The sequence below is a fragment of the Apaloderma vittatum genome, unplaced genomic scaffold (assembly GCF_000703405.1).
Source record: "Apaloderma vittatum isolate BGI_N311 unplaced genomic scaffold, ASM70340v1 scaffold8813, whole genome shotgun sequence".
Classification (NCBI taxonomy): Eukaryota; Metazoa; Chordata; class Aves; order Trogoniformes; family Trogonidae; genus Apaloderma; species Apaloderma vittatum.
Window position 1 is genome coordinate 7,299 of NW_009706379.1, and position 26,585 is coordinate 33,883.

The window sequence follows — 26,585 nt, forward strand, 5'->3', positions numbered from 1 at the left end:
GGTTTGGTTCATAAGCACCTATAAGGAGACGGAGCTGAGGTAAAAATGACCTTAGTGTCCCTGGAGGCTACATCTGATGGATACCCACCACAATTCTGCACATACTCCTTAGTGTCCCAAGTGAGTTGGGATGGTGGTTATGAAAAGGTCTATCTTTCTCATACAAAGCCAACTAGTGACACCAGTGGTGACTCTGTTTTGTCCCCAGGATGGGGAGGGCTGGAAGGATCCTTAGACTATGTCACACAGAGTCCTCAGAGCGTGTGAAATTCTTCAGCTTCACATTTAGTATCAGGTCCTTGTATGTGGTGGGGCAGTAGGCTTTGTACAGCTTTTCAGCCAGTGTGTTGCTGCCTGCGACCACGGCTTTCCGGTTGTGGTTCATGAAGTTCCACAAGTGCAGTGCATAGGAGATGTTGAAATTGGGGCTTTTGTCCCACACTTTGTAGTACCGCCTCCAGGCTGGGTACGGTATGGGGTAGAAACGCTGGGGATTGAGAAAGGAGATGTTCTGGCAGCTGTGGTCCTCGGTGCCTTTGAAATCCGTGAGATTGCAGATGGCTTTGAGCATCCTTGTCATTAAAAATGGCCCCTGGTTCCCCCAGATGTTCCCATTGTACTTGAGAACAAAGTTTTCCATGCAATCCCAAATAAATTTGTGGTGGGCAGGGAAGCCAAAGATCCCATTGCTAGAGAACTGTGACTTTTGTGCTGCTAGGAAGCTTTTCTCAGGGATCGGCCTGATGGAGATGACATCTGTGTCCATGTAGATGCCCCCATACTTCCAAATGAGTGCCAGTCTGCTGGCGTCGGAGCTGACATGGACCCAGTTCTTCTCCTCCTCTGGGACTACCTGCGGAGTTGGAAAGAGAAGACAGTGATGCCACCGGCAGAGAACGGGCCACATCCATCCACTGGATGCAAATGACACCATAAATGACACCAGCAAATGACACCATAAAACGGCCCCTGCACTCTTGCAAATGTCGCTGACCACCTTTTCTGCCTCCAGCTATTGAATTTTACTGGAATAAGATAAGAGGGCAATGCAGAGCAATGCTTTGTTGGTATGAACGAGTGTAGGAACATTTCACAGGTGTTTTGATGAACTTACAATGTTAAATCAATGATACCATGAATCATTGCCTGCTATTTCAGTGAGGCACAGCCCACTTAATACACTCCCTGATCGCTCCCAGCCCTTTGAAACAGGCTGCAGGGTTTTCATTGGCACTACTGACATTTGGAGTCATGATGTCTCAGGAAAAGATTGAGTCTGTAGGAAATATGTCTGCCTTGCACAGAGATGGAGCCAAACAAATTTGGCACAGGTCACTTGCAAGCAGTTTGTGAGGAGCGTATTTCCAGGGTGGAGCTCACAAGTTCTCACCTTGGTTTTGCATATTGCTATTACAAAAATTGAAATCTCTCCTGTGTCTTATCTACTGCAGGCTCTGTCGTTGTGTGGCAGCATTAACAAGCTCTCAAATGACTCAGGCAGCACATTTTGTTCAACCAGCTTCTGTTGAGAAAGATTATTAAGTGATGTTTTATCAAAACACGTATGTAATCTATTTTTACCAATGTTTTGTTTGCAAAAAAAAAATCTGATTCTCCAGATAGGGAGGAAAATGCTGATACTGTGTTCAATAAACAGAGAGATGAATACACTGCAAAACATGGAAAAAATCAATCTATTTTGAACAACAAAAAAATTACTAATTTCATGTGGCCCATCTTGAGTTCCTCCATTCATTTTAAACTACTTCACATTTCTTTTCTCCCTGTTGATAACTGGATTTCTGTTTCCCTATTTACCCCTTATTATGCACTCACCTGGTTGTACCACTGGAGTAGTGGGGTGTCCTGAAAGACATTTTCCATCTGGAGAGGAAAAATGAAGACATTCTTCATAGAAGACAAAAGTGAGAAGGCTGCATAGCTGGAGTTCATGTCCAACACCGTGTTGTTCGTAAGTCCCTTCATGAAGAGGATGACGGGCCTGTCCGGGTAAATCCTGGCTGCAGACTCCACGGAGCAGGACACCAGAGGAGGTGGCTCCAGGCGTTCTGTTGTCTCCAGAAAGATGATGCTTTTGCCAAGGTTCAAGACCTGCTCAGGTGTCAGAAAGTGCTTGGGCATTGGCATATAGGAGAAGAAGCAGCTGGACAGCAGGGACATTTCATACAAAATGCCCAAGACGAAGAAGCAGCAGAGGCATATTTGGATTTTCTTAAACATTCTTGCTTTCCCTGGCATTCTGAAGTCATGCCTTGGACATGGATTCTAAGGAGATACAAGGAACAGCAAAGATATATGCCAGTGTTATTACTTAGCAGGACTGGTAAATGGTAGGACATGGTTTGGGAGAGTGTAGAATGAAGGCGGTTTGATGAAACTCTTGCCTTTTCCCCTCAACAAACCTGGCAAGATGTCTCACAGTGCAGAGGGCTCTGCCCTGTGGGGTGAAGTGCTGGGGTCGCACCTTGTCACCCCCCTGCAAGGCAGGAGGAACCAGGAGAGGTCTTGGAGAAGGGGCATGCAGCTATGCCTCATGGCGCAACTACACATTCATTGGGTTGGCAGAGAAGGAAAGACCAAGGGAGACAGCAGGGAGAGCAAAATGAAAAGAACCACCTTGCCTCATGCCCAGACCATCCCTGAGGCAGGCTGGCGTAGCAAACTGTTCCCAAGCACTGCAGCATCATGTCAACATGTGCTTGTCCACAAAGAAGGGAATCTGAGGAGTAAAATGTGCTGATGGAAACAGGTGGCCAAGGGGACTGTGAACGTCATTTAGGGGAAGGTCATGACTACAGTTTAAGATGTGTCAGCCAAAGCTAAAATATTTTAGCATGTAGGCGCCAAAGTTTTTTTCCCAATCTGGCCTTTCTGCTCACACTTCAACCCTGAAGGCAGTGAGAGACTCAGGTCCTGCAGGAATAGGGGCTGCAGGACCAGAGAGAGGCAGATGAAAGGAGAGAAAGCAGATAGTTTTGTACAAGCAAGAAACTAGGACCTACCTGGATTATTGTTCTGACAAATCCACATCTCCATCTTCTTTGTTTGCCGCCACAGTGGCAATCAGGCTGCCTTAAAGCCCTTTTTCCTGGTGAAGACACCCAAACTGTCTGGAGCATGCAAAGGAATTTCTGAAGGCTGGAGACTGATGCACAGAGGAAAACTAGCTCTGCTGCAGGCTGAATCTCAGTTGCAGAAATGGTTTGGGACCAATACGACCCCCCTGAAAGGACAAAGAAGGTACAGGTTTTAGGTGAGACCCATCACGTGCCTACACCAGCCTGCCCCAACTCCTCATTCCTGGGCTTACCACAGCATGAACTCATACAGCACCAGGGACTTACTGCCGGTGAGGGGCAGGATTGAATCTTATCTACATTGCACTGTTTGAGAGGTTCATGACGCAAGGAAATGCCTTCCTGAAATGCCACCTGACTGCATCTGAGCAGCCCACGTTTGCTCTGCAGGCACCATGAGCCAAGGTACAACAGAGGGGAGACACTTTGAATGAAAACCCAATGTCCAGGAGACTGCTGGAAGTGTTTAAAGCTTGATCAGGTAAAGGGAATGGGAGGAAACACAGCTCTGTGTGCTCGGATAATTAATGAGATGCATTACCATGTCACCCAGACAGAATCTAGATAAATCCGCAGTATAGCAAACCCTATGGCAATTCCCCTCCAAGAGCTGAGCATATACTTGATGCTGTGGCAGCTCCTGATCCATTTCTCAGAGCTATATCTCATAGAATTAAATATTAAAGCAATGACTGTTCCCATCAGCACAGCTTTCCATGCCGCATAGCAGATTTTGCTCTTTTCCGTTGCCAATGCACACAGTTTCTCATTACACCCTGGGTTCCCAGGACCGCATGGGAGAAGATGCCAGGGGTGAAGTAGGTGACAATGCTGTAGCCACCAGGCACCAGTGTGGCTGTGGGTACAATCTGTGGGATGAAGCAACCTGCAGAGGAGAGGATACTTATTTTTTTACTCTAACTCTAACTCTAACTCTTTATTATTATTACTGTTAATTACTATTACTATTATTATTATTATTCCTGTCATTTTCCCATTTTGTCTCACTGCCACAGCACTCAGCAGAGGAGCCCATGCTGTGAGAGGGAGCACCATGTGCCCAGGGTCTCCCTGCAGATGATGAATTGGGACAGAAGGCCATTGATGGAGAGAAAATACAAGTGGTTTGGAAACAACTTGTTCACAAGCCTGAAAATAAAGGAGCCTGTGCTGCTTAGTGCCACCGCACTGGTCATGTTCAGGTGCAGCATGAACACTGACTGCTGAGCCCAGCACCAGAGTGGTGAGCAAACACCAGCAGAAGTGAGATTAAAATAAACTACATTACTACACACTCCCCTCCTGCTTCTTTCTCAGACACATGCTTCTGACTTACTCCAGCCATTTGAAAAAAAACAAACAGAAGACAAAGTTGCCCCCTAGCAGCTCCCTTATCAATCTCAGGTTGGACAGATTTTCAGGCTGATTCTTTTTTCCCCCAGTCCCAGCTCTGACCTAATCCCTGCCTGCTGCTGTTTCTGTGCTGCTGCTCCAGTGCAGTCCAGGGACCAGAGCTCCCCCCCTCTACTCCTCGCAATTTTTAAAACTTGATGCCACTCTCTTGGCAATGTTTGCTTCAAGCAGAAAACCCAGGCTTTGCTTTTATTAGAAATGGGACTATCAGGACATTCCCATTACTGGGTTAATATTTCTTCTTTGATGGTCTAAAGATCCGATGTCTCAGGTCTTTATGAGCAGCCTAGCAAAGCCGTGCTCGGAATAGTCATTCAAATTTAAAATAGTCCAGGAGGCATTTTATTTGCAAATTGTGGGCAGAGAATAAGTAGACACTCCAATGGATACCGGCTCTGTGTACGACATTGTGAAGAGAAACGTGAATCTTCATCGTCTCATTCTAGGAAATTGTTTTGCTTGGTTGGTTTTCCAAAACCCCTATGTGGCGAGTTATGAATTCTCATCACATTTGACCTGGAGGCTGCTGTTATCAAAATGTTCACTTCCCTGCTCAAGTTAAAAGGACTGCAGAACTGAATGTTAAAAATAAATCCCAGCCATTGAATACATTACCCTGCTGAGTGGGTTGCTTTTCTGGATGCAGCAGACGGCATGCTGGCTTGATGGCCCATCTTGTAAAGATGTTTCTTTTCTCCGGGCAATTTCAGTATTTCAAGTGCAGGATGAAAACGAGTGGGAGACTACAAGAGAGATTACTACGAATGCCAGTGCACTACAGTGCAGTTACTGCTGTGTGATTATTCCTCCAAGCTGCCTGAGAGACACGTGTGGTGGGAAGGTACAGCAGGATTTTTCAGCAAATGCCACTGAAGGGAGTAAATCAACCTGCTGGGGTGCTGGCAGCCATGCACACCTCCTGCACATCACAGCCCGACCCCTCAAACGCTGGAGTCTTTTGGTCCAGGCTAGTGGCAGCCTGGCCAAAGTGTTCCCCTCCGAAGGCAGCCCACGGGGCACAACCAGCCCCATAAAGACTCAGAACATGGGTTTATTTTGCATGGAGACTAAGTCTTCTCCTCATTTACTGATTGTTTTTTTTAAAAACAAAATATTAACAGCACTTGCAGCTTTCAGTTTGCACAGCCCTTTAGTTAAAATCTGAGGTTTAGACTGTCTGAAGCAAGTCACCTGTGTTAACAGATTTCAGTTTATGCTCCACAGGTAAATAACACACGTATCACAATCCTCTGGCAATGCCAAACTCGACTGTCGCTGAATTCTCATTCCCATGGCTCCTGGGCATGCCTTGGGATTCAAAGAGATTCCCATCCTCTTGTCTGTCCCGAACTCTGCAGCTTTTCTCTGAGAACCAGCAGGTTTTGCATTTGGGTCTGCACCCATGCAGCTGGGTGACTGTCCTTATTTCTCCTGGCAGGGAATAACCCCAAGGTTATCCCTGATTGCAACACACAGAGCATCGCTTGAACCTACACTGGTTTATTTTCATGTCTTTACAGAATCTACTCAAGTAAATTACAGCTACAATCAAGTTATCACACGTGCGTGTGCTTCAAAGCCAACTTCATTACAGATTTAATACAAGGCACGTTTGGAAACCTCTTTCAAATGGAAAACCTGTAGAAGAATATATCGTATTCATTGCAGACTGTAATTAGTGCAGCCATTGCAGTCTCCAGCAATGCATGCAAACGAAGGCGCTTCTCACCTGCTTTCTGAATCTACAACTCGACATGCTTAGAGATAAAGCAAAACTCACCCCTTGGCTGCAAAAAGCAGGCAAATTGTGCAGTCTTTCAGGAAGAAAAGCCAAGCTGAACCACACTGGAAGGTTTCCACAGCCGATGGAGAGCCCTTTTCCTGTGCCAAAGGAGCTGCAATGCCTCTCCACTATCTTCTGCCTTGCTGGGGCTCGGAGCAGCCTCATGGCTTGCTCTCCACAAGCTCTGGTGTTTGCATTCTTGGTGCACCGAGATAAGGCTGAGCAAGGAGCTGGGGCTGTGTTTTCAGAGGTGTGAGCACAGAAGAGCACACAGCGTGAGGTCCTTTGGGCAGGCAAAAGTGAGCCCTGATGCTCTGTGAGACAGGTAGGAATGAGAAAAGCGGATGCCAAAAGGCAGAGCATTGGCACCTCTTGGGGGTGGTTTGCAGCATGTTGAGCCTCTCTTTGTGTCCGGAACAAAGCTTACGGAGGCTACTTTACTGTTCTTTGCCCTATAGCAAAGAACAACTTTGCTAGAGTGTTACTCATGTTCTGAACACTTTCAAGCAAGACAAGGAGAGAGCCTCCTACACAGTCACATCCCAAATAACACCACACATCCTAAACTGGCTGCTGGACAAGCTCAGAGGCCTGTCCAGCTCCCTGGGCAGACAGGTTTGCTGATCCATCAGAACCTCTGCTTGTGCCTGTGACCTGTCCCCAAGAGGATGCCTTGAGGGCTACAGGAATAGGTGCCCTCCAGGATTAGAATGACCCACATCAGGTTGGAAGGATTCCCCTTAACTTTCTTGGTCCTGGGTATGAACTTCGGTGGCCACCTTGTGCGGGGACATCAGAATTTGTAAGGGAGGGGTGGAGCTGTATCTCCAAAGAGACCTCCCCAGGGCATCCCTCCTGCAACTCTGACCTGTGCTGGACCAGAACCACTCTGCACATGTGAGGAGACCAGAGCATCCTCCTGGGATGCAACCCCTGGCTCCCAGTCACCCACGGCAACCAGGCTCTTTGCATTTCCCCTCCTGCTTTTTTCCCCTTCTTCTCCTGATTTTTGGCAAGGCTATATGTCCAGGGCAGATATACCACTAGGGCTGGAAGCTTTGTCCAACACTCATCACAGCTTGTGATGGCAGCAAAAAGCCATCCTGCCTGCTCTTAAAAATTAGCCACTGAATATGCCAGGGTGTGTCTGTTCACTCCTGGCTGGCTCGGGGGCACCCCATCTTGCCCTGCTGCAGGGTACAAAGGCCTGTCCCCCGGCTCTGTTTGCACTCCTGTGTACATGTTTCCTGCAGCAGAGAGCTGGCGGAGGATGCAAGAGCGGCTAATGTTGCCACAGCCAGGCAGAACAAACAGCCTGTGGAAAGTTATCGAGATAGTCAGGGCTTAATCAGCAGATAGCGCCCTGGGTGAAAATGCCAGGAGAGCTCCAGTTCCAGTGATCCCTTAGGCAATGACGTACATGAGTAGCCCCGCACCTTGACACACCTCTCTGTAAGGAACGCTCTCCTTTGGCAAACACTTGCTCATGTCCATCTTTTGCAACCTGACCTGCGAGGAAATAGGATGGCCAGTGTCCAGCTCTAGAGCTGGGAGTTCCTCCAGGGATGAACGCATCCATCCATCCATCCATCCATCCATCCATCCATCCATCCATCCATCCATCCATCTCTCCCTCCCTCCTCAGTGCACACATGTAATGTCTGCTGAGTGTGATGCATTAATACAGGGGCATGCATGGGAGCAGGTAGCAGCTGTTATTAAAAGTTTCAGCCCAGCTTTTATCTTGCACAATATGAAAGCATCCCCTTCCTGCACCAGCTCACTCCAGTGCCTTCATGTGCCACTGAGACCCTCGCTCTCCAGTTGGGAGGGAAATTTTCTATGCAACCCACTCTTGCAGAAGGGCTAGTGTGAAGTTATAGCCTGGAGCAGTCTGTTTCACCAGCATATAGGGAACATAATGAAACTACGAGCCAAAACGCACAGGCTCAAAGTGCACCAGAAAACGAGAGGGCTGTGCCTGAATACAGACTGACCACAGCCTTAGCTGCTTGGTGGGAGTATTTGGGAAAGCACTTTTAAGTCAGAAAATAGATTCTTCTGTCTGTCCTCTCACCTCTACAAGCAGAGCCCTCTGTAATCTCCCTGCTGGCCCTCTGTTACACTCCCTCTGTTTTTCCAGTATCTGTCTTATACTTGGGGCCCAAAGCTGGACGTGGTAGCCATCTATGGCCTCCTAAGTGCCAAGACAATGGGAATAAACCCCTTTTTGCCCCACATTACTGAGTTTTGAGTAAGACCTCTAGAAGACCAGTCTGAACATTCAGAAATATAGGAAGAAACATGCTTGGATTTGCTCCCTTCTTGCACTAATCCCTTTAGGCATCCTACTTGCTGTTAACTGCCAGCATGTATTTCTTTTGGTATTTGCTGTAAGCTTGTGTCTTTTTTAGAATTATGTTGATATGGTAGAAAACTTGTTTGCTTCTTTTAAGCAACAGAGAAGTTACAAAATAATGCTTCCTTAGTTCTTTTACAAAAAAATCAGTTGCTGTCACTGGGGAAACAGTAAACTGCTTATACCTTACATGCATATGGACAGAAAGTGAAGCTCATATCACGTTGTTATAAACAGTGGGACTCAGAGTTACATCTCTCAAAGGTGAGCTTGTCAGTCAGCACAGAGGGAAGCAGGGCTGTAGATACTAACACACAGAGGAAAAAATACCAGAGGAAGGAATGCAAGGAGCTGAATTATGCCAAATGACAAGCAATTGTAAAGCAATATATTCATGGTTAAAGGTTTCCATATTTATATTTCTAACATTTGAAATGTCCGCACAGCTTTAGAGATAAAGCAAGTGTAATGACTAAAAAGGCAGCCACCATATCTGCAATATTTGAAGAGTTTACTTTTATTTGCCTGATTTTCTTTTGTTAAGCTTTTTGCAACTTCCCAGCTTGTGATTCCTTCACTCCCCGCAAACATACGTGCATTATTATAGCCTTCCACTGCTTTAATTTAGTCTGCCTTTACAGTATTAATTTGTACATTGTCATATCAGGACCTTGGGGAACTAACTGGTTTTAAGTGTTTTCTGCGTTGGACAGCCTTCACTTTTTAGGAGTGTTGTTAACTGAAGACATCGTGTTGTCAGTAGTGTAGAGGGAAAGGGTTTAGCCAGGGGTTCTCCTAAATCTGCCTTTACATCATGAAGGGGTTTTGTGCCGGTATATCAGAGTGCAAACACCATTAGACCTTGGGGGCCTCACTTGGCAAAAACACTCTCAAAAAATTCTCCTCCCATTAGAAACAGCTCTGCTTCCTCTGACCAGAGCCAGTGTAAACTCCCACTTTACATGCCACAGATTATATTACAGCCACCGAGATTCAGGCTGTGTCAATCCTGCAGTCCTTGCAAGGCAAAAATCCCCCCTAGGCAGAGCTCATCAGCAATTTGCAGGCTGACTGTGTGTGAGCAGGCTCCTACCCACCACTGCAAGCCTGGTTTGGCTGGACCCCACAGAACTCCCAGCCCCTAAAACAGAGAAACACTGGAAGATGGTAAAACTTCAGACAAGCAGTTGCTTTGCTTCTGAGAAAAGGGTTTTTTTGTAACATGATGGACATCTGTAGGTGCCCTGTTCTCGCAGTGCCTTGAGCAGTTCGATCTGCCCCACGTTGATCCTTGCTCTCCCCATGCTCTGCTCGGTGGGGACAGAGCAGCTGATGCCATCCTCTGAATAACAGCCAAAGGAAAATGCTGCCTGCACCACAGGCTGAGCAGGCGTGCCTGCTCCCACTGCTCTCCTTGCTAGAAGGTGTATCCAAACAGACGGCAGGACCAGGAGCTGGGCGCTGGGCAGGGATGGATGCATGTCTGGAGTAAGTGCATTAGAAATCCACTGGGAAAGTCTATCAGAAAATCATGCTTGATTCTATTACTGGTTTTTGGACAGCCAGCAACAAGAGCTTTCTATATTCATGAATTCATCAGATTCATGTTTCAAAAAAAAAAAATGTTGTTATTATTATTATTGGAATGAATTTCTCTATTATGTACTGAATGATTGTAAGTACTTACTGCCTCCAGCACAGGAACCACCTAAAGAATAATACAAGCAAATAATAGTTCTGTAGCGGTTGCTACAGGGTTGTGCTAGGGTTTTTTTTTTAAGTGAGAAAGGTATTAACCAGAACAACAGCAACAATCATAACAGAAGTAAAGTCATTATAAGGTTGTGTATAACACTAACAGTTTTTTTCAGGTAAATTTAGTTTGGGGCCCATGACTCATGCTTCTGTGAGGTTTTTCTTGATTTCTTGGAGCTCTGCCTCTAATAACAGTTTCACACTTTCTGCCTGCTTTATCTTATGTACAGAGGAAGGAAAGCAAAACAAATCTCAGCAAAATGACTTCCTGATCCAGAGATTGCAAAGGAGGATGACAAGGCTGTTTGCTTCAACCCCCTTATGTACAGCCATGAGCCCATTTGTCCCCATGGCCCACGTGTGCCTCCTCGGCTCACGTACTTCAGAGGTGGGGCTTTTCCCTGCTCATGGGCATGGTCAGCACTGTAGCTTTTATTCTCACAAGCTCATCCATAAAATGCTGTGCTTTGACAAAGAGCAGAGGAGATGAACCAACTGACCATAAATTATGCACTTGCAAGCTAAATCTAGATAACTAGTAGATAGAGCGGATGGGCTGTGATAGATGGCTTTCCTCCAGCTAGCTGACAGCCTGGGGAGTGGAAAAAAAGGCAGAAGGGGCTGCAAAGATGCCTGGGAAGTATCCAGTGACTGTGCCTTCATGGCCTAGTCTCCCCTGCCATCACGGAGGGGCTTAAGTAATGGGTCCCTCTTCACCGTACTTATTTCTTCCCCACTGTGGACAGCAGGTCCCCTCTCTGCCTCTGTCAGGCTCCATCCTGACCTGTCGTTTCACATGATGAACGTGGTGCCCCCATCCAAAGAGCTGCCGTGGCACACTAATATGGAACATTAACAAAACACAAGATTTTCCAAGAGGCCTAATCTAGTTGTCAGCATATTTTGACATGAGTCCAATAGCACGAATTCAAAAAAGATGGGATCCCACCATGCCAAAATGCAACATTTGGTTGAGCATCTGCCTTAACAAAACTAGCAGACTGCTGGGAAGGCTGCATTTTCCATTTTTGGGGGTTTTTTTTGGTCTTTTTTTAGGCATGCACAATGGCAAATGGATCACTGTCAGCATCTTCAGCTCCCCAGCCTATGTGAGCAAGTACCCACTGATAGCTGGGTCAGCTGGAGGGGACATTTATTACAAATGCTAGGCAAAATTCAAATTTATGGCCCCAGTGTGATGGCAAGTTCTCTGCTGTCACACTGTAATAATCACTGCATACCCCTATCCAGAATTCAGGATTCTTCCCTGCAATAATGTGGAATAATTCTGCAATTTTACAGACTCTTGGTCCACTGCAACAGAGTGGAGGAACCAGTCATTTCAGTCATGCCATGTAATTATCTGATGAGAAAAATTACAATTACATTTTAGTGGATAGAATTCATAGGCAACTTACTCTTATTAACTCTGCTGACCACTTGTGCATCTGTGATATCTTTTGGTGTGACTCCTTCCCATGAGCAACACTCTGCACTGGCATGTTTAGAGGAGGACCTCTTCTCTCTGAAGGATAAGAACAATTTTTTGCAATTACTTGGGAGTTGCAGAGGTGTCTCTGAGCCAATGGTGATCTATCCTGCATGGACAACTTGCAGCCATCCCTTCTTGCCTTCTGCCCCCACCCTTTGGAGATGTATGCTCATATGAAGGACGGAGATAGGTTCCAGATCTTAAATGGGGCCTACGAGAAAGATGGAGACAAACTTTTTAACCTGTAGCAGTAGAAGAGGATGTAATAGTTTTAACCTGAATCAGGGTAGATTCAGACTGGATATAAGGACAAATATTTTTTTTTTATGAGAGTGATGAAACACTGGCACACGTTTTCCAAGGAGGTGGTAGATGCCCTGTCTCTGCAGACACCCAAGGTCAGGTCGGACAGGGCTCTGAGCAACGTGATCTAGTTGAAGATGCCCCTGCTCATTGCAGGAGGGTTGGACTGGATGGCCTTTAAAGGTCCCTTCCAAATCAACTCATTCTATAATTCTCTGATCCCCAGAGTAGGGAGAGTAGATGGAGAGATGACAAGGATGGACAAAATGGGACAGCAGAAAGGTACATCTTCAAAGTGAGGGGAAGGCTAGAGTCAGACTGAGCATGAACACACACACATATGGGAAAAAGAATATCATTGAAAGTTTCCTTAGTGAAATATATAAATGTAGGCAGAAACAGGGACAGCCGGCCAGCAAAAGCAGGACCAGTCTAAATTGTAATGAAAGCATTCCCTTCAAATTAAACCAATCACTAGTTTTTGAAAGTAAATGTCATGTGGATTGGGAATTTAAGGCAGACAGTTACCTGGAATAAGAGGTGGGGAAAGAAAGCAGACACATCCATGGTGGAAGCAAGACCTTGGAGGGGACCCAGATGAAGCCTGAAGGGTTGGGGAAATCTCCATCCCATTTGAAGAAAATTGGTACATGGCGTGCAGTGTGGAGAGCAAATTTCTAATGAGTTTTATGGGTCAAATGGCACTGATTGAACCCCCAAAAGCAAATGGATTATAAGGAAAGTAAGGGAAGATAAGGAAAATGAAAAGCATGAGCTAGCCAGCTACGGATGCGTTAACCCATTTTTAGTTATCCAGAAGATTGTAGGACAAATTCTGAAGGAAACATTAATTAAAGGCACTGAGAAAAATGAGATAAAGTGCAACACAGGTTTACCAAAGGCAGTTTGTGCCAGACTGTGCTGACATCTTCCTTTGATAAGATAATTGGTTTTCCAGACAAGGGAAATTTAGTAGATCTAATCTATCTAGAGTTCAATAAAGCATTTGATATGGTGTCGCATGGGAAATTATTAGTGAAGCTTGAGAAAATGAGAATTAACAGAACTCTGAAGTGGAGACTGGTGTAGAGACAGCAGCAGGATTGTCATGGGGGAAACTGGACTGGAGAGAGGTTGCTGGTGGATCTCCGAAAACTCTGTCTTGACACCAAAGCTGGTAAAGGCCCTCCATCTCTAAGGCTGGACGCAGACTGGTGAAGTTTGCTTACTTACCTGGATTTTCTGCAGCAGGACTCACGTGTTCACGGAGCTGGTGACCTTGGATGCTGTGGATGGGAGCATTGCTGCAGACTTTGTAGGGATGTACCTGCACCATGAGATGGCAATGTTGTTCCACCAAAGAGCATCCCTCTCCTCGTCTTCCAGCTTTAGTTTTCCTGTCTGGACACATTTCAGTACGTACTCCAAGAAATATCAGCAATTGCAACTGTGAAATGACGATGATGGTGGGAGCTAAATCAGTCCCCGTGTGGCTCAAGCAACATGGCTCTGGACAGTCAGCCTCCATGTCTCGAAACTGAAAGGCACAGAGTGACATGGGAAGGAAACATTTGAATACAGCAGATGAGAGACAAGGCATTGCTGTCTTCACTGCATATCCAGTCCAAATAACCTTTCCCAGTGCACAAAAAAACAACAACAACCCAAACCAGGCAATGTTGCTCAGGGTAAGTGCGAACGCGTATGCATGTGTGCATGGCAGAGAAAGAGGGAGAGGAGGAGACAATTTTATATAGAAATAAAATCTGCTTATCCCTCCCTGTATTTTTAGCTTAAATTACACCCAAATGCCATCTGATCTATTCAGCTGAAATGAGCCCTTAATCCTAATAAGTTTTGATCACCTTTTTAAACCTTGCGAAACAGCAGGGAATGTGTTTGCATTAAGTATTAACACCTTGATTCAAATTTTTTTGGCATCTATCTAACTTACATAAGCATAAAATATTCCCATTAATATTAAACAAGAAATTGGAAAGGACCAAAGAAATGCTTTAGGCTGCATTTCTCCCTGTGCATGATGTCTGATCATTCCAGCTCCTTCCTCATGTGGGAAGGTATGGAAGGTATATTAAATCTTTATGAACTCAGCAGTTAAGGCAGCAGTGATTTGCTCTGCCTGGGCTGGCTGAATACACCCTGTTTGGGCCCTTTCGGTGTACTAGAGATACTTTAATCTACAGTAAAACAGAGAAGATCAAGCAAACAAGAGACTTCTGAATACACCTAGTAGCTGGAAAATAGCTAATGCAGAGTTTCACCCGTGCTGTGACAGATTTAGCCAAGGATAGAACTCATGATTTTCTTTAATTCTTTGAAAAAAACTTGGGGAAGATCATTACTCCTAAGCCTAGAACAATTTTATCAGTTTTAATAAATCTTCAGGAGGACTTTTAAGTATTGAATTTGACAAAGAATGCTGTTTCAGACAAATGTGGGTGTCAGCAATCCACTGTAACCATTCAGTCATTAGCCATTATGATGCCTCATGAATGTTGAAATTCACGCATTATCATTGTTACTTTCTATATTTCTTACTCTTTTTTTAGTACCAGTGCAATCACTGCTTTGCTAGTAGTAGTCTACATAATAAAATTGTTCTTTCTCTCTCCACCCCCCCCCCCACCCTACTCCCTTCGCTCCCCCCCCCCCCCCCCCCCATTTTACAGCTACCCAGGAATTTCTTCAGGTCCTCTATCACTTACTAAATTATAGGTTAGAGTTATAAGAGCAGAAGGGCTAGTAGGCAGAATCTCTTTTTCTAGTATCCTTGCACAAGTCTGGGCCCAGCTGCCCCAAATTACTGTGGATCCAGTGGTGTAAATCAAGCTGCAGTCATTTGAATGCAGCCATGATTATTTTTCCCCACTGAGTGTTTGATGGGAAGGAGGTAGAGGCTTTTTCTGGTAACCTGCTCATCTCCCTTTAGGCTCATCAGTAGACCTGATGTTGAAAGTGGTTGCGGTGTATGAGCTTCCTTGGCCCTGATGGAAGAGGAGCAGTGTGGGGGAAACCTGAAGGTGGTAGCATTTCCTTTTTTGGAGAGCAAATTTGCTGTCAGCAGCAGGAAGAGCATCTGGAAGAAAAGAAAAAAGATGGTGCTGGAGGTGCCTTCATGGAGATGGGGTCAGTTGCACCAGGGAAGATGATTATAGGAGGCACCAAGTGTGCCCTTCCAAGTGCCTGTGATGATGGGGATGAAAAGAGCAGTTTGAAACTGCCTGTACTGAGAAATAAAACAGTGAGAAGAGAATAAGAGTTATCATTGCAGTCTGCTTTGCACCTTGGTGCTTGAAGGTGTAGGTCAGCTCAGTGAGATTCCACGGTCAGTTCTCCAGCTCAGCTTTCTTCTGAAAACGGAATGTAACCCACAGGACTGCATGTTACAGTATACCTTCACTTCCAAAGAAGTGTGGAGGTAAAACTTTTGCAGGATCTCAATTTCTAAGAGTTGCATTCAAGTGGGGCTCCCCTCCTAGGATCCACCCAAAGGGCCACACCAATCTCACACCCTTAAGCAATGTATGTCTGAGTATTTGGTCTCCACCTTCTACACATTCTTCCGTAGGACCAAACACTGGCTTTATAAATCCTTTGTATCTCTGTCCTACCACACCTCCTTACCCCAAGAGCACTGTGTAGATCCTGAATGTCGTTGGGCAGATATCCCTCCTCCTGTCAGCCTTTTCCTTACTGGAGCCCTACAATGACTGAACAGTTGTAGAGCTCCCACCTCATGCAGCTATAAATAAAAAGATCAAGGTCTTGACCTCTGGAAACTCACTGTGACCCCATCATTGTGCAGCTGTGTCCAAAACACTGTATTAAACTGGCAGGGAGCATAAATCTGGGAGAAAATAATGAAGACCCCTAGGGCCACTGTTCTCCATAGCTGTCTTATTAACATGATCTAAGAAGGACAGGGGGCCCTTAAAAAAAAAAAAAAGCAGAGATAATAAGTGACTCATCAAAGTCGGAGAGAGATAGAATATTGTCAAGAAGGTGTTACAGCATTGGATCGCAGAGCATTGCACTCACGGCCAAGCATCACTGCGAAGGGGACTGAGGGAGCAGTTATCCCTCCAAAGCTTCAGTGACCTTCAGGGCCCATCCAAAATCAGCATCATCATTAAAGTCAATAAAAGGTCCCATCCTGTGACCCATTTGTCTGCTCACTGTCAAAAGCAGAGCAGATATGAAAACCCTTTTGGTTTTGCCTTTGTGCCAGTAGGGACCAAACAGCTTGTGGACAGTGTGATATCAGGGTCTCTCACTCATTTAAAAGGCCCAAGATCAATATTTTTTGAGAGGTAGGAGAAATTTCAGAGGTGACCAAGGTGGAAGAAGCAGAGGGCTGAGGTGTGAAAAGCTGCCTAGGGGATTTGTATACCCAGTGCTGGCTGAAGTGGTTGGAAATCTGGAATCAAAGGCAACAGGCATCATAGACATGACAGCTTATGCTGCCTTCCCAGATACGCAGGAGTTGGTGCCCTCAGGGGCAGTGAGAAAGGTCATTTTCTGTTCTGTTCTGTTGGCCAAGTCCATGTGGATCCTGAGGTTGGAGACAGGATTCAAAGTCTTTTGGTGAGGAAGATGACAGTGACAATGGTTTTGGGTTCGACCATCACCTCTGTGGTGGCTGATAGGGTGGCTGAGCCTGGTGCACCCAGACAATTGTCCAGATGGGGCTGGTCTGCTCAGGAAGCTTTGGTGGCCAGGGGCATCCACCTGTGGGTTACAAGAAAACAGGGTTAGATGCAGCAGTGAGTCTCAGGTCCCCAAATGTGCATGTCCTTGCTTTTGACCTTTGAAAATGACTGGCAGATGGATGGAAAAATTGCATGGGACAACAGAGAGTCAGGTAATGATTTTAAAACCATTTCCAAGCCTGCTGCTTTGTCACAGTTCTCAGATGCTGCAGGACAGAATCATACTGGCATTCCAGTTAATGCAGGCGCTGATTTCCCCTAAAATTATATTTTGGCCACTCACAATGCCATCACTGTCCCAGCTGCCATTGAGGTTCCCAGTGGCACCAGGAATCGGGTGGATTCCCACTGTGTTCATCTGTCGGCAAGGACAACATGCCAAGAGTTGATTAAACCTTGACACCAGAGACCTTGGGTACCAATCTGTGTCCCTCGCTAATCCTATTCTCTGTTAATTTGTTATCCCATTAACACCTTGCACATTTCTTTCTCTCTCTGCTCTGCTATCCTGAGAGACTTCTGGGAACCTTGTAATATCGTATATTTTGTTGTTAAGAGTGTAAGCCAGCAAACTTTTCTCATCTGAGCCTAGAAATCCCTTGATAGAAAGAAAGAAAATGGCTGCTTTGTTTCTTTCAATCAATACTATCCATTAAGATCTGTGTCTAACAGCTCTGAGTCCAAGTGAATAACCGAATGAGCAACCTCCTGCTCTCTTAAACCTTTGGAAATAGTAAATGCTCTTCTAAAAGAACAATTTGATATCACAGCCCTGTCTGAACCAGGCAGGGGGGCAGCTTTCCTCTCTGATGTCTGAAAACAAAGTTGCTCTTAATTTTCAGAGAGAGCAGTGGAGGGCAGAGAGAAACATGCCCCTGCTTCTCTGGAGAACCCCACAGCAGAGGGCGAGACATCAGCTGGGGCAGACCTCCCCTCCCCAGCACTCATGCCTGGCATGTCAGAGTTTGCAGGAGGCGTACAGTGTAAAAAATCTCCAGCACCAAGACGAGTGGTGGAAATTGTGCAGATTCATGTACTTTGAGGAGCGGCTGAGAGCTGAGCCTGGCCTTGCTGACCTGGCTGGGAGGTGCTGACCACAGCATGGCAGAGGATTACAGGGAACGTGGTACCCTTGTACCTCCTGAGTGCAGCTGAATTCAGGCTACAGTGTTCCCCATCATGGGCAGGATCCTGCTGCACTGCATCCACACTGGAAGTAAGAGGTTTCTCTCTCCAGAAAGGCTCAACTAAAGCCTCCGGAGCCTCACAGTTAGAAACCTTCCTCTCATTCCTGTCTTAAACCTGTCCAAGCCCAGCTTATATACAGTTGTACTTCTGCCTATTGATATAGGTGCAATCGATACTACTGCCATCAAAAGTAGTACTGCTATTGATGCCCCTCTTCTCTTAGAAACCCTGAAACAAACTTTCTGCTTTAAGCAGGGAATCTGACAGCGAAAGAACAGGTTTCCAGTCAAGGGTGGCAAGCCCTTCAGGTGATCCTGCCATGAAACCAGACATGCAGCCCTCAAATGTGTCAGCTGAGGGATTCCTGGTAGAGGTTGACAAATACTCATACATTACACAGGCAAATGTAACAGGATATTTCTCCCTGTCAACTGGAGAGAGAAACTCTAAGCAGAAACAGGTCTAGAAAGAAGCTGAGAGAGTGATGACAGGAATGGAGACCCCATCTGAGCAGTGTGTGGTGCCCAGAGGAATATGGGCTGCAGTTCTTTGCAAAACATGGGACTATGAAACAGTTTTCCCTTCCCACCTGCCATCCCCTGGAGCTGCCACCAAGTGAACAGTAACTGAATCTGCTACGGGAATGTGATCTGTGTTCATTATTGATTTGAAGGTTCATCGGTTAGCGTCAACGTGATCAATACTTTATTATTCCACCAATCGATTCCTGCTTTGTTTATGAACTTTACCCAATTGATATACATTAAAAAGTTTAGCAGCATTGATAAGGTTTAAATCATGAGCTCTAGATGGAGAGGGAAAAGAAGCCACTTATAACACAGGACTCCCGCACTACAATACCCCAGTTGCACTGAGACCTTGCAGGCAGATACTGTTCAGATAACCTGGGATGCTTCTCTCTCTCCAGGCTGAACAGGCCTCTTGGTCACATAAAGCCTAACTAGAGCTAGACCCTGCTTTGGAATAAGGTGAACAGGTTCAGGAGGGTTTGTGCGTGCAAAGTTGCTGGGGCAAACAACAGTCAAAAGCGTATTTCTCCCTGACTATATCCCTTGTGAGTCCTTCTTGGCTATAGGGTGCTCCTTGTGAGGTGGGGGTAGTGGGCGTCATTCTCCTAAGAACAGCTGAGCTTGGGCTACCAGAGATCCCACTGGGTTGGAGAATGATGATGGTGGCCCTCAAGGAACTGTCTGTCAGTCCAGACTCATTTCACAACAGCCTGGCATAGTTCTTCTATTTGAGTCCTAAACATCCTCATCTCAGGGTGATCCTGGCCAACACAATCTTACACAAGTCAGAACTGGAATTCTCTGAAGTCCAAACCTGAACCTGCGCAGTGGCCTTGGAAAGAAATCAAGGAGATCGCTGCTTCCATAAGCAGGACCACACTCGTATGCCTGATGTTCCCCTGACCATCCAGTGGCAAAAAAATGCTCTTGGAAAAGATGTAGATCTGAAGGGAAATCCAGTCGCTTGCCTTATGGCCAGACACAAATGGTGAAAAGGGCCCTATGCAATGAGTTTCACCATTGCAAGACAAGAAGTCCCCACACCCTGCCCAGGGAGATGAAACTAGAGTGGTGTCCAGGTTGTACATGGTGCATTTTCTCAGCATCCCCTCTGCACACCCAGTGCAGTGTTTAGTCCTTGGGATTTCATGCTGACTCCCCTCTTCTTTTATCCCAGGCTCTGGATTGCTCTGGTTGCACGTCTACTCGCTGTTTGTTTGCAAAGCCCTCACATCTGCAAGTATTCTAGGGGAGTGAGTGCGGGAATTTTGGTGCTGAAAGCTGGCTGTGATAGTGTAGGGTATAGGGCTATGGCTAAATACTCATTCACCGTGCAAACAAACCCGGGAAATTTCTGCTTTTAGCTGGTGCCCTGACAATCCCAATGGCCACAGTGGATATTTCCTACAGGTGCTGTTTTGAAACGACTCTCCCACTAGCTGTCTCTTGACTCCAGTGAAGGTCCTCATGCCCCTTCTGTACAGCCCGTTTCTGGCTTTGAAGGCATCGCAGATGTACGAAGGCTGTCCTCAGAGTGTGGCACCTCCATACATAACATCTGACCTGGCACTTCTTAAATCTTAGCCTGTGCTATCCTCTGGTGTAGTCCTAGTGAGGACATCATCCTTCGGACTGCCCCCTTCCCTTTTTCTCTGATGGTTATCAAGGCAGGAATAAAAAGTATCATGCAGCTTTAGGAAAAATAAAACACACACACATATATATTACCAAAAACATCCTGATTAAAACTGATTTTATAGCAGGATGCGAGCTGCAGCTGGAGTCAGCATTCGATTTGCTGGCCCCCACCCTCACCAAACTACTTGTATTTTATTCACAGTTGTAAATTGCTTTGAGATTTCTGGAAGACATTAGAGCGGATAAAACCCTATTTCTCTGCAGTCCTTTTAAACGTCCCATTGTAAAATCTATTAACATTCAGAGGGATGCATGGGGATGAAAGGCAGGGAAAAAAACCCAACACATTGCCAGGAGTATGCAGCGCCCCAAGCTTCATGCAATTTTACCTGAAAATGAAGCTTTTGTCAGTGTCTTTTCTCCATGGGGCTTTTCCATTCCCTGATGTAATCTGAACATTTTACTATTTGTGTCATTACTGAACAAAAGGGTGAAAATGTGATTTTTTTTTTTTAAATTAAAGGGCTTTTTCCCCCCTATAGAAATAGTAAAAGAATATCAATTTATGGCCTGACAAGGTACACTTCTGAAAGAGAATCACCAGAGTACAGCAGATCTATATCTTATCTCTCTATGAAATTGCATGTCTATGTGGTAGCATTGTAACAGATTTCAGATGGGCAAAAATTCCTAGCATTGCAGGGTCTAAATAGGAAGCTTATTGGAGCCTAAATTGCAAGTGAACTATGTATGAACCAATTTCAATACTAATGAGCTGTTAGCCACACAGTCGTAGAATATTAGCAAGAGGCTGTGGTTCAGGTTGCGGGGATCTATTCTTCCTTTCCTGCAAGCCTCAAAATCACATTGGCCTTTGCATGAAGTGAGACATGGTTCTTCTTACTGTGGCTGAAGTCCTTCTCAACCGGTGTGAGAACAGCAGGGTCCCTGGCAGCTAAGGGTAACCCAATTTGGACAGGTTGCTTCTTCCTCTTGACACCAAGAAGCAACAGATCATGCTTGGTTTGTTTTTTTTTTTCAATAGGAAATACTGATTTTCAACAGAAGCAAGGGGAGTTTGCTTCTGTTCTGGTTGAGTTCTGGTTGAAACATCATCAAACTTACTTTTGACAGATTTTTTTCTTTTGTCCAGACTTCATGGAAGATCCTCAAAGACTCAAACACCCACCTGAGGAGTGCAGCTTGTTAAGGGTGCAGCTTTTATTAAATATGAAATAAATTCTTCCTCCTCCTAATACTATCTGCTTGAGCTGGAAGTCCTTGCATTTTTTTAATTGTTGGCTTTTATTTTAATTTTGCTTTCATGATGTATCCTTTCAGTAATTCATTCAGATAGGAAATATTTTTAACAAATATTTTTTCAGACCATGGTTGGATTACTGCTCTGATGTTCATAAATAGCTTTTCTCAATAATAAGGTTTCATATATGGTTTAACAGAAAGACATGTTGATTTATGGTAACATTAAGCGTGTACGTGAACTTACATTTGAGACTGATAAATACGAGTCTTTAATACACGCATGCATCATTTTTATGGTTCTTTTACAAAGAGGCTTTGAGTAGTGTGCATATTACAAAAATTACACTGAAAAGAATGCCTGCAGTCTGCATGGGAGCTAAGGCTGTTGAGGAGTAATGAAATACGCATTTTGTGGTATACTGTTTGCAGGTTTGCTATGGGAGCAGTATAAAATTTATGATATCCTGAGCTATTCATTTTCATGGGTTTTGAGAACTTGGGCCTTGTAAATGCTGTTATGGATAACTGTTGAAACAGTTGTTCATTTGCAGCTTCAACTGCTTTTTTAATGACTGAGTTTTATTGTTATTGTAATTAGTAAATTAGCCGTTTTTTGATTTTGTGCTACTTTTTCTCCACATTTTCAGCCTGGTTTCTTAAGGCAGTGAGGTTGGCATGCTGGCTGGCAAGCTCTCCTGTAACCCTTTCTACGCTGTGGCTCATTGCCACCAACATTTGGGTGTGCAGACGATGTCTCCAAGATAATTAACTTCCTGCAAGCCTTGTGAAAACTGCTAACTGAGTAGAGGAGAGGAGAGACTTCAACCACTGCCACCAGTGAGGGGAGAGGTGACAGGATTTGGCAGTTGGGTTTGGCAGGAGCTGGCTGCCCACACAAGTCTTGAGGAACTGGCCAGACTCATCCTGCAGCTGGATTTCTAATGGACCCGTTAAGGTGATAATAAATACGATGTCTTCTCCCTTCAGCTCATAGCAGAGCTGCAAATAATGTTAACTGGGAGAAGTGTCGTTTGGTATATGGGACAGCAGCTGTTAGAGGTGATCAGATGTTTTAAGTGCAGTCCTTCTCTGCCTATCCATACACTCCCCTCTGAAACATTAGATTTTCATTGTTTCTCTGTTTCTTCCTTGCTTTCTTATTTTTCTCTCCCTTTTCTTCAACCCAGCAACATGCAGGCCTTCCTCCCGTCCTACTTCTCCTCTGTCGATCTCTCTACCTCACTCACTTCTTTTAGTCTACCAAAAGAGTGTCAGTGGGGGCATGTAAAACGTCAACCTGCTTTAGAGCTGATATTTCCAGGTGGTTGATGAAGATGGTTCAAATCCCAGAATCATTGTTTCAGGCTCTCTGCAAACTCAGAGATGTCATTTTCTCACAAATATCCGCTGCTTACAGCTGGCACGGACCCAGGCTGTGGGTGGAGAAGCCAAATGAAAGCTTGCAGACTGCAAAGTTTGCCTGTGCCATCACCATATGACTTGTTCTGGGTACAGATCATGGGGCAAACATCCAGCTAAATATTTGGGTTTTTTAAAAGTAGTTGGTGGAGTTGCTGCATTATGAACCCAACAGGGACAGGTTCATCAAGGTGAACCTCTTCTGGCCCTGAAGATTCCCCAAAAAAGGAGAAAACAGGTTGTTTTCCCTTCCACACCTTGAGTCAGGGCACAGATGGACACAAGGGCTCAAGACTGGGAGTGAGCCTCCCTAAGGAGACCTTAAGGAGCCTGTCGATGTGGTCTGGTACTTCAAACCATCACCTTCATAAGCCCTCAGCATTTTCGTGGGGAAAGGAGAGGATAATGAGCTGCATAAGCTCCAAGAGGAGCAGCAGCAGGAGGGAGAGGAGGTTTATCCAGGTGCAGGGAAGTGGGAAGATCCATAACACTGTCTTTTCCATCAACATTTTCAGTGGCCACAGAAAGATGCTTTCTCACTCAAGCAAAGGTCCTCCTCGTGAGTCAGGACGTAAGTAACCCATTTGATGCAGTGCCACAAAAAATACCAGAAAAAGAGGATAGATGCCCCTGTTGCCTTGAATCAGACTTCTGCTGCTAAACAGGAAAGTAAGCATTCATTACTGTAAAGCCTTCCAGTGAAGAATATCTCAGTGACACTGTGGGGCTAAATGCGGGTGGATGGTCAGACCTGGTGGGATGGGAATGGGAAAGATCAACAGGAAGAAGCTGGGATGGGAGGGGCAGGGGCAGGAGTGAGAAGCACTGAGATTTTGCAAGCTTTGCGTCTGTTGCCATTCTTAAAAACAAACAAAACTGTAAAAGAAGCTGCACAGCTTTTCTTATTTTTAGGTGGACAGAGAATGTCATGAACCACTCTTGTGCCTTCTGACCACCAAACTTACAATGCAAGAGCCACACCAATGCTGACATTCTGGCTTGTCCCTTTGTGACAGCATGCCTTAAAGAGACTGCCAGGGATCATCCATGGCTTGGTACTAGACAAAAACACCCAATGTAGTCATCTTCACTGTAGATTTGGAGAAAAGCTCAAAGTAATCTGACTTAATCTGCAATGAAGGAAACAGCAAATAAACTACAGGACCATTTTTTTACAGTTTTATGCATGAATTTGCACAAGTTGCTTGCATGATTACTTAGCCAAAGACAAATTTCCTCAAGCATACATCAGATATGATGGATTAATCTTATTATTAGTAATTCATAACACACTTCTGTATGGTTAGGATAATGCAAATAATGTTTGTTATTAACTTAAGGGAACATTAAACAACTTTTCTGGTCAATATCTACACTAGCTTCATTTAGGCTGTGGGTCCTGTGCATTCATGGAGCTCAAGCTCTCTGTGCTCGACTGGCTGGCTGGCGATGATTTTGATGTTTCTGTGTGAGAAAACACCCCTGAAGGATGATTCATTGCATGGTAAAGACAAGGAGACCTCAGACAGGTGAGAAATCATCCATTACAACTCTTCCAACTCCAAGGTGCCTAGACCTCCAAACAAACCAAACTGTTCCTATCAGCACCAAGGGCTTATGAGCATGTCTCACCAAAAGCCCCACCTGTGGAAGCCTGTGGGTAACTCCAAAGCAGTTTCCAGTGGCAGGTTTTTGACAAGGCAGAATGGAAACTAAATCAGTGCTGCAGTCTCGCGCTGGCTCAGATGATGAAAAAGATTTTCCTGGATGAAGGATGCCCAGGAAGAGTGCCCGCTGCGCTCTCCCACACTCTCGTAATGCCTGTGTTTCTTGCCAGGAGCACGGTTGTCTGGTCTTCTCTACTCTAATCCTCCCTTTCTTTTTTTGAGTTATTCCAAAGTGGTGTAATTGGGGAATATCCTCTGCTCAAGGGGTATCAGCTCTATGCTTTGGCCTCGACTTGTTTTTCGTATGCTGTTCCAGGCAACATGGAAGAATTTATTAAATGCAACTGGTAAGTACATTTTCCAGACCCTTTTCAGAAGTGTGTTATTCCAAAAAGATTTTTTGTGGTTTGGTTTTTTGGTTTTTTTTTAAACCAAGGACTAGGTTCCAGCTCCCAAAATATACCGCGGCTTGTCATTTGAAGAGGGCTTTGGAAATGAATGAAGCACTGATCACAATTAGTACAAAGTAATTTAAAATTATTTGAAGGGCTTTCATAACGTGAAGTGTTCCAATAATTTGTAATTACTTAATGTTTCACCTGCTCTGATTCTCATTTACTTCCCAAATCAAGCCCTTGAACGGCTTTGAAGTGGCACATTTCAAAATGAACAGGGCAACCTGGAGTAGCTGCTAATTCTGGAAGCACTTCTAGTGCTCCTGCATAACAACGAGGGGTTTTTTTGGATGCAATCTCCAAATGGTCATTTAAAGATTATCCCCCAAGGTGGGTGGGAAAAGCTAAGGTAAGACATGGGCCACCTGAATGCAAGCTGTATGAGCATCCCATCACATGGTGGCAGCAGCAAGTATGGGAAGTGTGCTCTGCACACTATCTCCAAAGGAGGTGATGAGAGTTGAACCTGTGAAAAGGGACGGACAGCCACCAAAAAGGAACAGGAAAGTCTAGGCCATGACCTGCCAGAACAGTGTGAATATGGCTGCAGTGGGTAAGGCTCCAGGGCTCCCACCTCCACCACCACCAGTAGCAGGTTCTGCAGGATTGATGGGCAAACGTCTGGTCATCAATTTGGTCAAAGCAACTCCAGGAAGGCAGGCTGAAACCAGACTCCATGATCTGGCCTCAGAAACTTGTCTTGCACATTTGGAGAACCGCTTTGCTGATTCCTTCTCCTATTTCTGTCTGTCCCCAGGGTGCAGGAGAGTGGGACTTGTACAGAGAGATTATCTTGAAGAGTTTTCACTAATTTTGAGCATAATCAACGGGTGAAGCCCACTTAAGGCTGTCAATTGTTATACAGTGGTGCTTTATAGTCTAAGATCATCCTCATGTAGCACAGCACGGGTCCTTCTTGCTGCACACAAGCAGACTCCTGGGAGCACCCAATTTTAACTTTTCACTTTAGAGCTGGCCTGAAGCCAGCAGAAAGACCTGGCTGGAGTCAGTAGCAAACGTGAAATCTCAGGACAGGGAGGACAACCAATTACCAAATGAGAGGAAAAGTAATCATACACTCACGGTACTGGCCAGGTCTGAAACAACTCTGAAATACCTTCTTTGGGGAATGGAGGATATTATATCAGGTTGAGCACAGCCTTCATGGAAGATGCTGTTTCCAACGTGTCTCTGCAGAGACGTTTTGGCACAAAAGAAAACTTTTTTTTCTCCAGGATCAGTTACAGTAAGAACAAAAGTTTAAGGTGACACCTGTGCACAACTGGCAATCAGCTACGAGGGGAATGCATGGTCAGCAAACACGTGCGAGGGCTCCATCCAAAAGACCATAGAAGAAAGGTGTTCTGTGTTACCTCATGCTGGTAATCAGTACAAAATTAGTATTACTGAATGTCTATACTCTTGAATATGGTCCCTTTTGCCTTGAAGGCAAATTGTATCTTTGAACAAAGAGGAAAGAGAGGGGAAAAAT

At 45.2% G+C, this 26,585-nt stretch overlaps 1 protein-coding gene across 1 annotated transcript; it reads right to left on the reverse strand.

Annotated features, from left to right (window-relative positions):
- Positions 1-241: 241 nt before the first annotated feature.
- On the reverse strand, positions 242-3,140 carry A4GNT (alpha-1,4-N-acetylglucosaminyltransferase). Its single transcript, XM_009865768.1, has 3 exons — positions 3,024-3,140; positions 1,837-2,286; positions 242-853 (listed from the first exon to the last, which is right to left on the reverse strand). The coding sequence occupies exons 1-3, from the start codon at positions 3,138-3,140 to the stop codon at positions 242-244; spliced, it is 1,179 nt and encodes a 392-aa protein (XP_009864070.1).
- Positions 3,141-26,585: the final 23,445 nt, after the last annotated feature.

Excerpts from the sequence above, each read along its gene's own strand:
- A4GNT (XM_009865768.1), bottom strand. The coding sequence starts at position 3,140 with ATGCTCCAGACAGTTTGGGTGTCTTCACCAGGAAAAAGGGCTTTAAGG. Across the intron at positions 2,287-3,023 it reads TTGTCAGAACAATAATCCAG|AATCCATGTCCAAGGCATGA; the intron begins GTAGGTCCTAGT and ends GTATCTCCTTAG. Across the intron at positions 854-1,836 it reads TACTCCAGTGGTACAACCAG|GTAGTCCCAGAGGAGGAGAA; the intron begins GTGAGTGCATAA and ends CCAACTCCGCAG.